The sequence below is a fragment of the Rhinopithecus roxellana genome, chromosome 7 (genome assembly GCF_007565055.1).
Source record: "Rhinopithecus roxellana isolate Shanxi Qingling chromosome 7, ASM756505v1, whole genome shotgun sequence".
NCBI lineage: Eukaryota > Metazoa > Chordata > Mammalia > Primates > Cercopithecidae > Rhinopithecus > Rhinopithecus roxellana.
Genome location: NC_044555.1, coordinates 59,196,454 through 59,211,639, shown reverse-complemented (window position 1 = coordinate 59,211,639; position 15,186 = coordinate 59,196,454). Strand labels below are relative to the sequence as shown.

Here is a 15,186-nt window from a genome sequence, read left to right as displayed (position 1 = left end):
CCAGAATCTACAAAGAACTCAAACAAATATACAAGAAAAAAACAAACAACCCCATCAAAAAGTGGGCAACGGATATGAACAGACATTTCTCAAAAGAAGACATTCATACAGCCAACAGACACATGAAAAAATGCTCATCATCACTCGCCATCAGAGAAATGCAAATCAAAACCACAATGAGATACCATCTCACACCAGTTAGAATGGCAATCATTAAAAAGTCAGGAAACAACAGGTGTTGGAGAGGATGTGGAGAAATAGGAACACTTTTACACTGTTGGTGGGATTGTAAACTAGTTCAACCATTATGGAAAACAGTATGGCAATTCCTCAAGGATCTAGAACTAGATGTACCATATGACCCAGCCATCCCGCTACTGGGAATATACCCAAAGGACTATAAATCATGCTGCTATAAAGACACATGCACACATATGTTTATTGTGGCACTATTCACAATAGCAAAGACTTGGAATCAACACAAATGTCCATCTGTGACAGACTGGATTAAGAAAATGTGGCACATATACACCATGGAATATTATGCAGCCATAAAAAAGGGTGAGTTTGCGTCCTTTGTAGGGACATGGATGCAGCTGGAAACCATCATTCTTAGCAAACTATCACAAGAACAGAAAACCAAACACCGCATGTTCTCACTCATAGGTGGGAACTGAACAATGAGATCACTTGGACACAGGATGGGGAGCATCACACACCAGGTCCTATTGTGGGGAGGGGGTAGGGGGGAGGGATAGCATTAGGAGATAGACCTAATGTAAATGACGAGTTAATGGGTGCAGCACACCAACATGGCACATGTATACATATGTAACAAACCTGCACATTATGCACATGTACCCTAGAACTTAAAGTATAATAAAAACAAAACAAACAAACAAACAAAAAAACAAAATGTGGCACATATACACCATGGAATACTATGCAGCCATAAAAAAGGATGAGTTTGCGTCCTTTGTAGGGACATGGATGCAGCTGGAAACCATCATTCTTAGCAAACTATCACAAGAACAGAAAACCAAACACCACATGTTCTCACTCATAGGTGGGAACTGAACAATGAGATCACTTGGACTCAGGAAGGGGAACATCACACACCGGGGCCTATCATGGGGAGGGGGGAGGGGGGAGGGATTGCATTGGGAGTCATACCTGATATAAATGATGAATTCATGGGTGCTGACGAGTTGATGGGTGCAGCACACCAACATGGCACAAGTATACATATGTAACAAACCTGCACGCTATGCACATGTACCCTAGAACTTAAAGTATAATAATAAAAAAAATTAAAAAAAAATAAATAAAATAAAATGCTTTCCACAAACACCACCAGGGAAGGTGACTCAGCCCTGGGGAAGCTCTAGTGCAGGTGACAAAAAGGTAAACCATTGAGGTAATCCTTCAGGGAACCACCAGATAGGTCAAACCACACAATCACAGTTCATTGAAAGTAAGGTCAATATCACTTCCTCTGGTACCAGTAACCTGCACCTGCAATATAAGCTGCCATTTTTAAGGCTATTGATGGACTGAGGGTTGGAGGATGGTATCAAGGTAACCAAAAATGCCACAGAACTCTCACTGAAATTTAGATTTTTATTCATTAAGTGTTCTCCTGGCTGCTGTAATTTTTGCTTAGATTCCAGAGTGCTGAAAAAGTTGTTTCTGACAGTTTTTGCCAGCCTATTCATTGCTTTTATGAAAGAATGGAGTTCTGGAGTTCCCTACTCCACCATTTCCATTAATGTGAGTGTTTACAAGGTTTTTAAAAAGTAGATAAAACAAAGTTCATATGGAAGGGTTCCCATATCCAGCAATATGGAAGACCAACCGCGGTGGAGGGCCTTGTAAATAGACAATTCCTTTTAGCAGTGTTTGTAACAATAAAACTTAGAAACAATATTTAGTCCTTTTTGACTTAGAAACAATATTTTAGTCCTTTTTCAAGTCATGGTAACTATTATGAAGTATTATGAACCAGTGGTTGTTGTGTGTTATCGAATCTTCACTTTTAAAAATGGGTGTGTCAAAGAGTGGGTGGAGATAACTTTTAATATATTTGACTGCTTGACCATTAATACCTAATGGAGATATCGCACATCATCCAAAGGTCCTGGACTTTGAGCTGACTGTAGTAACTGTGTGTTCCATATATGAGAAGAAGGATACATACATTTATTTGGGTGGTCAGAGGGGCAAACTATGGCAGATAACACACTTATATACCACTCCTTAGATATGACCACATGAATTACCTCTGGACAATGAGATGTAAATGGAAATTTTTGGGTGTGGCTTCTGTGAAAAATCCTTAGAGCTGGCTTGTATATTAGATCTGTTGCCTGGAGTTCCAGCAGACATATTGTCACCATGAGTTAACTTTGAGACTGGAAGCTTCACTTGAAGGATGGCAGAGAAGAAAGATTAGGAGTTGAAATCCCTAATGAAATTACGGAGCTATCATCCCAGGTTCATTCTGAGTTTCCTATGTGAGAAAAATAAAAACCATATTTCTTTCTCTCTTTTCTTCTTTGTTTTTTTTTTGGTTTTAAGGAGCTGAGAATTTAATAGGCAAGAAGGAAGGGAGAAGACAGAAGGAAGAAGCTCCTCCATACAGAGACAGAGGGAGGAGGGCTCCAAAGCCGAAAGAGGAGGCCCCTCAAAAACCATATTTATTTCATTAAAAAAATTTATTTTAGGTTTTGGATACATGTGAAGGTTTGTTACATAGGTGAACTCATGTCATGGGAATTTGTTGTACAGATTATTTCATCACCAAGGTACTAAGTTCAGTACCCAATTGTTATCTTTTCTGCTCTTTTCCCTCCTCCAACCTTCCACCCTCAAGTAGACCCCAGTGTGTATTGTTCCCTTCTTTGTGTTCATGAGTTCTCATCATTTAGCTCCCACTTATATGTGCAAACATGCAGTATCTGGATTTCTGTTCCTGTGTTAGTTAGTTTGCTAAGAATAATAGCCTGTAGCTCCATCCATGTTCCTGCAAAAGACACGATCTCATTCTTTTTTATGGCTGCATACTATTCCATGGTATATATGTACCACCTTTTCTTTATTCAGTTTGTCATTGATGGGCATTTGGGTTGATTCCATGTTTTTGTTATTGTGAATAGTGCTGCAATGAACATTCTCACGCATGCGTCTTTATGGTAGAATGATTTATATTCCTCTGGGCATATATCCAGTAATGAGATTGCTGGGTTAAATGGTAGTTCTGCTTTTAGCTCTATGAAGAATCACTACACTATCTTCAACAATGGTTGAACTAGTTTACAACCCCACCAACAGTGTATAAGTGTTTGCTTTTCTCCACAACCTTGCCAGCATCTGTTATTCTTTGACTTTTTATTTTTAGCCATTCTGACTCATGTGAGATGGTATCTCATTGTGGTTTTGATTTGCATTTCTCCAATGATCAGTAATGAGCTTTTTTTTCATATGCTTGTTTGCCCCATGTGTATCTGTTCACCTGTTTATGTCCTTTGCCCACTTTTGAATGCGATTTTTTTCTTGTAAGTTTGTTTAAGCTCCATATAGATGCTGGTATTATACTTTTGTTAGATGCATAGTTTGTAAAAATCTTCTTCCGTTCTGTAGGTTGTCTGTTTACTCTGTTGATTGTTTCTTTTGCTGTGTAGAAGCTCTTTTGTTTAATTAAATTCCATTTGTCAATTTTTGCTTTTGTTGGGCAATTGCTTTTGTTGGGCAATCTTTGTCATGAAATCTTTGCCTGTTCCTATGTCCAGGATGGCATTGCCTAGGTTGTCTTCTAGGTTTTTGTAGTTTTGGGTTTTACACTTAAGTCTTTAATCCATCTTGATTTTTGTATATGGTGTAAGGAACAGGTCCAGCTTCAATCGTCTGCATAGGGCTAGCCAGCCCAGCATCATTTATTGACTAGGGAGTGCTTTCCCCATTGTTTTTGTCAACTTTGTCAAAAATCACACGATTGTAGGTGTGCGGCCTTATTACTGGGCTCTCTATTATGTCCCATTGGTCTATGTGCCTGTTTTCTTCTTTTCTTTTCCATTTTTGAGATGGAGTTTCACTCTGTTGCCCAGGCTGGAGTGCAATGACATGATCTTGGCTCGCTGCAACCTCCATCTCTCAGGTTCAAGCAATTCTCCTGCCTTAGTCTCCCAAGTAGGTGGGATTACAGGCATGTGCCACCAAGCCTGGTCAACTTTTGTATTTTTAGTAGAGACGAGGTTTCACCATGTTGGCCAGGCTGATCTGGAATGGCTGACCTCAGGTGATCCACCTGCCTCGGCCTCCAAAAGTGTAGGGATTACAGGTGTTGTATCAGTACCATTCTGTGTTTTGCTTAAGGTAGCCCTGCAGTATAGTTAAAAGTTGGCGAATGTGATACCTCTAGCTTTGTTCTTTCTGCTTAGAATTGCCTTGGCTATTCGGGCTATTTTTTGGTTTCATATGAATTTTAAAACAGTTTTTTCTAGTTCTGTGAAGAAGGTCATTGTTAGTTTTTAGAAATAACATTAAATCTTTAGATTGCTTTGGGCAGTATGGTCATTTTGTTGATATTGATTCTTCCTATTCATGAGCATGGGACATTTTTCCATTTGTTTGTGTCTTCTTTTATTTCTTTGAGTAGCGTTTTGTAATTCTCATTGTAGATATCCTTCACCTCCTGGGTTAGCTGTATTCCCAGGTTTTTAATTTTTTTGTGTGGCAATTGTGAATGGGATTGCCTTCCCAATTGGGCTCTCAGCTTGGCTGTTGTTGATGTATAGAAATGCTAGTGATTTTTGTACATTGATTTTGCATCCTGAAACTTTACCAAAGTTGTTTATCAGCTGAAGGCCTGTTGGGTTGAGAGTATGGGGTTTTCTTTGAGAAAAAATTTTTATTGTGATATAAAATGCACTTATAAAATGTCCACCAGAAGGCATGTAATTCTTCACTGCTATATAAATCTATTGGGAATATGTTATTCACTGTCTAGATGGTACAGAAAAATATTCACTTCTAAATTATTTTATACTTTCATGACAGGTAGTCTTTCTGACTGAAAATAACTGCTTCAGCTATGGTCTGCAACACAGCTCCAGGATTCTTAATGCAATAATTTGGGTGTATGTGTGTCTGTCTATGTGTGCATCCATGGAACAACTTATATCTTTAATAAACAAGTGCAACATTATTGTCAATTATTTTGCATGTTTAAATACTATAGTCTGATTATTTGTAAACAAACCAAACCTCACAAAAATATTCTAAATTCTATATAAAAACTGTTAACCCATAATTATTCTAATATGCTTTACTTACTTGAACACAAATTTCTGAAGGGTACATATATTACCTTAGATAATAAGGTTTAGAAATGAGTGCTTTGGCCAGGCGCAGTGGCTCGTGCCTGTAATCCCAGCACTTTGGGAGGCGGAGGCGGGGGGGATCACCTGAGGTCGGGAGTTCGAGACCAGCCCGACCAACATGGAGAAACCCCATCTCTACTAAAAATACAAAATTAGCCGGGCATGGTAGCGCATGCCTGTAAATCCCAGCTACTTGGGAGGCTGAGGCATGAGAATCACTTGAACCCAGGAGGCAGAGGTTGCAGTGAGCTGAGATTGTGCCATTGCTCTCCAGCCTGGGCAACAAGAGCAAAACTCCATCTCAAAAAAAAAAAAAAAAAAAAATGTGTGCTTCACCCTTTGAAATATGCATTTCTGATAACTGATTTACACAGCATAAAGTTCAGATCAATAAATTACAAATCCTGGATCCCCACAGTTCATTTAGAAAATGCCTCAAAGTTATGGTTCTTATAGCAGGTTTAACAGACTAAACACTAAGTGTTCTAGCTTCCTCTATTTCAAGTATCAAAGAAATATGAGGATCAAAATCTCTCTAGGTTGTAACTGAAAATGCAAAGCATTAGAAGACAGTTAAATGTGGTTTGAAATACAATATTAATTGAAAGAAGATTATTAAGGTATTTATCTGTGTTAGCCTGTTAAGCACTAGGACTTTAATTTTAAATCTGAATATTTATTCAGAAGTGACAAAGAACACGATTTGCCTATAAAAGTATGGTTTTGGAGAAAAAAGTCAATCCTGATTTTTAAAACTCAACATTTTTTGTTTCCTTTTGGATGATATTAATTTAAATTTCAATCTGAACATAAATGTTTGGCTTCACAGAGCCTTAGATAATTTACTAAGGCTGTTAAAGTTGCTCTTGTTGCTGCATACAACCTTTTTTGACGAACATGAGAATGATCTGGAAACCATGCAATGAATATTCATTCATGTCCCTGGGCATTCTGAGAATCTTACCTGAATAATATATAGCACGGTTGTTTGTCCTCCAACAGGGGTAAAACAAAGGAATCATAATCCTTATCCCAGGAATCTGAAGGCTGACTATATGACCCAATCACAAGTTACTCATTTTCAATAGATATTTTCAGAAGTCTGTACTTTCCATTTCTGGCTCTGGCAAGATCTCTTTAACATCTTCACTTGCTTGGATGCGGGTCTGGTGGGACATGGCGGCGGCCACTATCTCCTGGCTCCGATGCTGAGTGCAGCCGAGTATGCGGTTTTCTAGATATAGAATCATGTCGTCTGCAAACAGGGATAGTTTGACTTCCTATGTTCGTATTTGGATGCCCTTTCTTTCTTTCTCTTGCCTGATTGCTCTGGCTAGAACTTCCAATACTGTTTTAAATAAGAGTGGTTACAAGGGCATCCTTGTCTTGTGCCTCTTTTAAAGGGGAATGCTGGCTAACACGGTGAAACCCCATCTCTACTAAAAATACAAAAATGAGCCGGGCGTGGTGGCGGCGCCTGTGGTCCCAGCTACGCGGGAAGCTGAGACAGGAGAATGGCGGGAACCCGGGAGGCGGAGCTTGCAGTGAGCCGAGATGGCGTCACTCACTCCAGCCTGGGCCACAGAGCCAGACTCCATCTCAATAAATAAATAAATAAATAAGAAAGAAAGAAAGCTGCCAAAAAAAAAAAAAAAAAAAAAAAGCAGCAACTTAAACCAGGAACGCATGGAAGAAAGAAGAGCTTATTTTGACTTGCATACACGTTATCCAGGTGCCTCAAGGGAAGTAGGAAATTTTGCCAACAGGGCGAACAAACGTCAGTTCTTACCCAGCGGCTCTCATCCCCGGGCAGTTCCAGGAATACTATAAAAGGTACTCACCAGATAAGCTGCGGTATCTGCCATTAAACACAGCCCTGTACGAGCCCACTCTGGATCCCAAGCTCCCTGCTCTAGACAGTGACGGTGATTCAGATGATGGCGAAAATGGTTAAGGTGACGAGAAACAGAAAAATAAAGGCACTTCGGACAGCTCCTCTGGCAATGAATCTGAAGGGGAAAGCTCTCCTGACAGCCAGGAGGACTCTTTCTAGGGAAGGCAGAAATCAAAAGACACAACTGCCACTCCAAGAAAAGATGGTCCCAAACGTTCTGTACTGCCCAAGTCAGTTCCTGGGTACAAGCCAAAGGTCATTCCAAATGCTATATGTAGAATTTCTCTGAAGGGTAAGGAGTCCAACAAGAAAGGAAAGGCTGAATCACTTACACACTGCTCCCAATGTGAGAATAGTGGCCATCCTTCTTGCCTGGATATAAAGAAAATAAAGGACTCAAATGTTACCACTACACAAAACCACCAAGCTGTAATGATAAATGACAAGAGAGAAAGAAAAAAACAAAGAATATACAAAGCAATCAGAAAAAAATGACAAAATGACAGAAACAAGTCTTCACATATAAACATAAACAGATTAAATATTCCACTTAAAAGACATACACTGGATGACTAAACTTAAAAAACATAATCCAACTGCATATTACTTACAAGAGACTCACCTCATAGTAAAGACACATACAGACTGAAAGGGGTTGATAAAGATATTTCACACAAATGGAAACCAAAAGTGAGCAGGATCAGCTATAATCATATAAGATAAAACAGACATTAAATCAAAAAAAGTGGAAAAAAGGACTAAGACTATCATTATATAATGACAAAGAGATCAACCCAGCAAAAAAGATATAACAATTCTAAATATATATGCACCCAATACTGGAGCATCCAGATTCATAAAGCAAGCATTACTAGATCTAAAGGTAGAGACAGACTGCACTGCAATAATAGGCAGAAACTTTAACATCCCACTGTCACCATTAGATAGATAATCTAGACAGAAAATCAGCTAATAAACATTAGACTTAAACTGGACTTTAGACCAAATGAATGAAACAGACATTTACAGAACACTCTATCCAACAACTACAGAATATACATTCATCAGCACATGGAATATTCTCCAGGATGGACCACATGTTAGGCCACAAAATGTCTCAATAAATTTAACAAAATCAAAATCATAGCAAGGATATTCTCGGGCCACAATGAAATCAACTATAAATAAACACCAAGAGGAACTTTAGAAACTGCATAAATACATAAAAATTAACCAACATGCTCCTGAACAACCAGTGACCAATAAAGAATTTAAGAAGAAAAAAAATTCTTGAAACAAACGAAAATTGAAACACAACATACGTAAACCTGTGGGATACAGCAAAAGCAGCACTAAGAGGGAAGTTTATAGCAATAAATGCCTACGTCAAAAAAGTAGGAAATGACAAATTAATCTAATAATATATGTGAAGCTGCTAGAAAAGCAAGAACAAACCAAACACCAAATTAGCAGAAAAAAGAAGTAATAAAGAACAGAACTAAATGAAATATGGACTAAAAACTACAAAGCATCATGAATCAAAAAGTTGGTTTTTGTTAAATTGATAAACTGCCAGCTAGACTAACCAAAAAAGTAGAAGACTCAAACAAACAAATTAGAAATGAAAAATGACACATTAAGTCATACATGTAAGAAACACAAAAGATCACGAGAGACCATTATGAACAACTGTATGCTGACAAACTGATAAACCTAGAGGAAATGGATAAATTCCAGGAAACATACAATGTATTGAGACTGAATTGAGAAGAAATGGAAAACATGAACAGACCAATAATGAGTAGCAAGATTGAGTCAGTAATAAAGTCTCCCAATGAAGAAAAGCACAGGACTGGATGAATTCACTGACAAATTCTACCAGAAGAACTAATACCAATTCTCCTGAAACTATTCTAAAAAATGGAAGAGGAGAGAACTCTCCTTAACTCATTCTATGAGGCCAACACCACCCTGATACAAAAACCAGACAAGAACACACACACAGAAGAAAACTACAGGCCAATATTTCTGATGAACATAGATACAAAAACTCTCGACAAAATACTAGCAAACTGAATCCAATAGCATATCAGAAAGATAATACACCATGATCAAGTGGGATTTATACCAGTGATACAAGAATGGTTCAACATGTGCAAATCAATAACCTCAATATATGACATCAATAGAATAAAGGACAGAAAACATATCATCATCTCAATAGATACAGAAAAAGCATTTGATCAAATTCAACACCCCTTCATAATAAAACCTCTCAACAAATGGGGCATAGAAGGAAAATATGTCAAAATAATAAAGGCTATATATGGTAAATCCACAGCTGATATCATGCTGAATAGGGAAAAGTTGAAAGCCTTTCCTCCAAGAAATGGAAAAAAACAAGGATGCCCACTTTCACCACTCCTATTCAACATAGTATTGGAAGTCCTAGGTATTGCAATCAGCCAAGAGAAAGAAATAAAAGGCATCCAAATTGGAAAAAAGGAAGTAAAACTGTTTCTTTTCACTGGTGCCATTATTTTGTATCTAGTAAAACCTAAAAACTCCGTCAAAAAATTCTTACATTTGATAAGGAAATTCAGTAAAGTTTCAGGTTAAAAACATCAACACTAAAAAATATGTAGCATCTATACACCAATAATGATCTACCCACAAAAGAAATGAAGACGGCAATTCCATTTACAATAGCTAAAAATTAAAATATCTAGAATAATTTTAATCAAGGAGGTGGAAGATCTTTACAATGAAAACTACAAAATGCTAATGAAAGAAATTGAAAATGAAAAAATATATGGAAAAACATCTCATGCTCATGGTTCAGAAAAATTAATATTGTTAACATTGTAATTTTCCCAAAGTAACCTGCAGATTCAATGCAATCCCTGTCAAAATACCAATGTCATTTTTTACAGAATTAGAAAAAAAGAATACTAAAATTCACATGTAACCAAAAAAGATTCCATATAGCCAAAGCAATTCTAAGCCAAAAGAACAAAGCTGGAGGCATCACAGTACCTGACTTTGAAATATATTACCAGGCTATAGTAACCAAAATAGCATGTTATTGGTATAAAAACAGACACATAGACCAATGGTCAGAATAGAGAACCTAGCAATAAATTCACATATTTGCTGCCAACTTATTTTTGACAAATTTCACAAGAACATTGGGGAACGGACACCTTTTTCAATAAATGGTACTGGGAAAATTGGATAGCCATATGCAGAAGAATGAAACTTGATCCTTATCTCTCACTATATACAAAAATCAACTCAAAATGGACTGAAGACTTAAACATAATACTCAAAACTATAAAAATAAAAAGAGAAAACCTAGGGAAAACTCTTCTGGACATTGGTCTAGACAAATAATTTAAGATTGAGATGTCAAAAGCACAGGCAATAGAAACAAAAATAGACAAATAGGACTCCATTAAACTAAAAAGCTTCTGCACAGCAAAAGAAATGAGTGAAGAGACAACCTTTTGAATGAGAGGAAATGTTTGCAAACTATTCAACAGGGGACTAATATCCAGAATATACAAGGAAATCAAACAACTCAACAATAAAAAAAACTCATAAAATATGGGCAAAGGGCATGGCCAAAATGTACATAAAGAAATGCTCAACTTTACTAACCAACAGAGAAATGCAAACCAAAACCAAAATGAGATATCATCTCACCTCAGTCAGAATCGCTATTATTAAAAAGATGAAAAAATTAACAGACGTTGGCAAGGATGTGGAGAAAAAGGAACTCTTATACACTGTTTTTGGGAATATAAATATAGCCACTATGGAAAACAACATGGAGATTTCTGAAAAAACCAAAAGTAGCACTACCCTAAGATCCAAAAATCTCACTAATTAGCATTTACCCAAAGCATGAGAAATCAGTATGTCAAAGGGATACCTGCACGCTCATGTTTCTTGTTGCATTATTCACAATAGACAAGGTATGGAATCGACCTAAGTGTCCATCAACAGATAAATGGATAAAGAAAGTGTGGTACACATACCCAATGAAATAGCATTCAGCCATAAAAGAGAATGAAATCTTGTCATTTGGAACAACATGGACGGAACTGGAATTGTTATGTCAACTGAAATAAGCCAGGCACAAAAAGACAAAAACAGCATGTTCTCACCTATATGTCAGAGTTAAAAAAGTTGGTCACATGAAGATACAGAATGGAGAGATAGATAACAGAGACTGGGGAAGGTGATTGGGAGGAGAAGGGAAGATGAAGAGAAGTGTGTTAAAAAGTACACACATAAATAAGATAGAAGGAATAAATTCAATGTTTGATAGAAGAGTAGGGTGACTATAGTTACAAAAATGTATTGTACTTGGGTTATGGACACCATAGATACCCTGACTTTATCACTATGCATTACATATACATAATAGAATTTCATATGTATCCCATAATTTGTGCTGATAAAAACATTTTAAAAGAAGGTGAACCATCAGAGAGACATTCTCCTGTGGGTTTTAGAGGAAGAGAACAATCAGCTATGTTGTGAAATGCCTATACAGAGGGGTAGCCTCTAGTAACTGAATGCCAACCCCAACAAACAGCTACCCAATAACCTAAGACCTCAGTCATATAGCTTCAAGGAACTGAATTCAGCCAAAAACCTGAATGAAGATGGAAGAGTCACCTGGGCCCCAAATAATAACTGTGTTCCTGTCCAACACTTTGAATGCAGCTTTTTGATACCCTGAGCAGAGGACCTCAGCAGATCATACCCAGACAACTGACCAATGGAAGCTGTGAGATAATAAATAGGTGTTATTTTAAGATACTAAGTTTGTGGTAATTTGTTACACAGCAATAGAAAATTAATACAGCATGCTTCTTGTTTCTAGACCTATCCTGGGTAGACAGAGATGTGCGGTTGTCATTCAAGTGTAGGCAGTACAGTTCTGGCCTCTGGTTAACTGCTTGAAGTCTATTTCCTGGCCACTAACCCTTGTGTTGGGTATGTTCTTTCATTTCATCAGTGGTGTTAAGGACCAGTCATAACCAATCCTTATGCATAACATAGTGTTAGTACCCCACTCCCTCACTCCCATCTCACTATATGTTCCTACTCTATTTCTAGACCACCGAGAACTTACCTTCTTGTGTTATGTATGTTATGCAGCTTTTAAACATTATTTGAAATATTATACATATGATCCTTTTGTATTTGAAGTTGGAGGGGGATGTTTATGCATGTGTGTCATTTGACATGTAGGCCCAGAAATCCAAAAGTACTTAAATTGGTAAGAATACTCAATCTGCAATAAACAAGCCAGTAAAATAGATTATCTTCAGCAAAATAGTATCCTGTAAGTGCTGTACCTTGGAGGAGCCAGGGTCTGTTCTAGAAACTCCTCAATTTTAATGAAGTCTGTTTTCAACTCCTTGTTATATACCAGGAATGGAGGATTAGTACCTGGGGCTAAGTCCTTCAGTTCTTCAGGCTTTCTATGATTATTAAAAATAAGCAGAGTTAGGTCTCTAGATAAAGTACACATTAAATAAACACCAATATTTTATTGGTATGTACCAATCTCAATTCCTAGAATTTAACATGTCCTGATTTCTCTTACCTGGTCATGTCAACCGTTGTCACATTAAATTTAACTCCTTTAAGCCAGAGGATCATGAAAAGGCGTTGGCAAAAGGGACAGTTTCCAATACTCTCTCCATCACTTCCAGCCTATTAAGATAAAGAGAGACCTCAGTTCATTTGTTTGTTCAATAAGTATGTATTGAGTGCCTACTAGGAAATGAGCTAGTTGCTAGAGACAAACATGGACATTCTCAATCTCAAGAACTCCATCATCTATGGACAGAGAGATATAGGGAAGCAAATAATTTCATTATATGTAAAGTTACAACTGTGATGGGTACATGATAATAATAATAATTTTTATATATTATCAGAATTTATATAATTTTCCTGTTGATAGACATTTAAGATATTTCAAAATTTTTACTAATCTAAGTACTTCAGAAACAAACATTTCTGGGCATATAGCTTCCTCCACTTCTGAGATTATATCTTTAAGGTTAATCTTTAAAATGAAAATGGTGAGTAAAATGTATGCACATTCCCCAATTTGATAGATCTTACCAAATTTCCTTTCTGAAAGGTATCTTTCCATATGTTGACCATTTCCTTATTTTGCTAATTGTTTGTTCATGACAGTTTTTAATTTTTTTATGAAGGTAATGACTTTTTCTTATTGTTTGGAAAAATTATTTGCGTATTAAAGACATTAACTCTTTGTGATACATGTTACATGTAATTTTAAAAACATGGATTATATAAAATTTAAATTTACATGAGATCTACCATTCTTTCCCAAAAACTCCTTAAGCTGATAAGCAACTTCAGCAAAGTCTCAGGACACAAAATCACTGTGCAAAAAGCATTTCTATACACCAATAATAGACAGTCAAATCATGAGTGAACTCCTGTTCACAATTGCTACAAAGAGAATAAAATACCTAGGAATACAACTTACAAGGGACGTGAAGGACCTCTTCGAGGAGAAATACAAACTACTGCTCAAGGAAATAAGAGAGGACACAACAAATGGAAAAACATTCCATGCTCATGGATAGGAAGAATCAATATCGTGAAAATGGCCATACTGCCCAAAGTAATTTATAGATTCAATGCTATTCCCATCAAGCTACCATTGCCTTTCTTCACAGAATTAAAAAAAAAAAACCTACTTTAAATTTCATACGGAACCAATAAAGAGCTTGTATAGCCAAGACAATCTGAAGCAAAAACGAAAACAAAACAAACAAACAAAAAACCCAAGCTGGAGACATCACGCTACCTGACTTCAAACTATACTACAAGGCTACAATAACCAAAGCAGCATGGTACTGGTACCAAAACACATATATAGACCAATGGAACAGAACAGAGGCCTCAGATATAACACCACACATCTACAACCATCTGATCTTTGACAAACCTGACAAAAACAAGAAATGGGGAAAGATTCCCTATTTAATAAGTGGTGGTGGGAAAAGTGACTAGCCATATGCAGAAAACGGAATCTGGACCCTTTCCTTACACCTTATACAAAACTTAACTAAGATGGATTAAAAACTTAAACATAAGACCTAAAACCATAAAAACCCTAGAAGAAAACCTAGGCAATACCATTCAGGACATAGGCATGGGCAAAGACTTCATGACTAAAACACCAAAAGCAATGGCAACAAAAGCCAAAATTGACAAATGGGATCTAATTAGACTAAAGAGCTTCTGCACAGCAAAAGAAACTGTCATCAGAGTGAGCAGGCAACCTACAGAATGGGAGAAAATTTTTGCAGTCTATCCATCTGACAAAGTGCTAATATCCAGAATCTACAAGGAACTTAAACAAATTTACAAGAAAAAAAACAAACAACCCCATCAAAAAGTGGGCAAAGGATATGAACTTCTCAAAAGAAGACATTTATGTGGCCAACAATCATATGAATAAAAGCTCATCATCACTGGTCATTAGAGAAATGCAAATCAAAACCACAATGAGACAACATCTCACACCAGTTAAAATGGCAATCATTCAAAAGTCAGGAAACAACACATGCTGTAGAGGATGTGGAGAAATAGGAACGCTTTTACACTGTTGGTGGGAAGGTAAATTAGTTCAATCATTGTGGAAGACAGTGTGACAATTCCTCAAGGATCTAGAATCAGAAATACCATTTGACCCAGCAATCCCATTACTGGGTGTATACCCAAGGGATTATAAATCATTCTACTATAAAGGCACATGCACACATATGTTTACTGCAGCACTATTTACAATAGCAAAGAGTTGGAACCAACCCAAATGGCATCAGTGATAGAGTGGACAAAGAAAATGTG

At 37.0% G+C, this 15,186-nt stretch overlaps 1 protein-coding gene across 2 annotated transcripts in view; it reads right to left on the bottom strand.

The window, feature by feature from the left end:
* Positions 1-15,186, bottom strand: part of CLIC2 (chloride intracellular channel 2) — a 38,398-nt gene that overhangs the window by 12,805 nt on the left and 10,407 nt on the right. Inside the window, exons 2-3 of one of the 2 annotated variants that reach the window (XM_010385217.2) lie at positions 12,896-13,005; positions 12,645-12,770 (exon numbers count right to left, since the gene is read on the bottom strand). In XM_010385217.2, coding sequence (XP_010383519.1) covers positions 12,645-12,770; positions 12,896-13,005 — 236 coding nt within the window. The remainder of the gene's footprint in view (positions 1-12,644; positions 12,771-12,895; positions 13,006-15,186) is intronic. The other variant, XM_010385218.2, reaches the window with a different exon arrangement.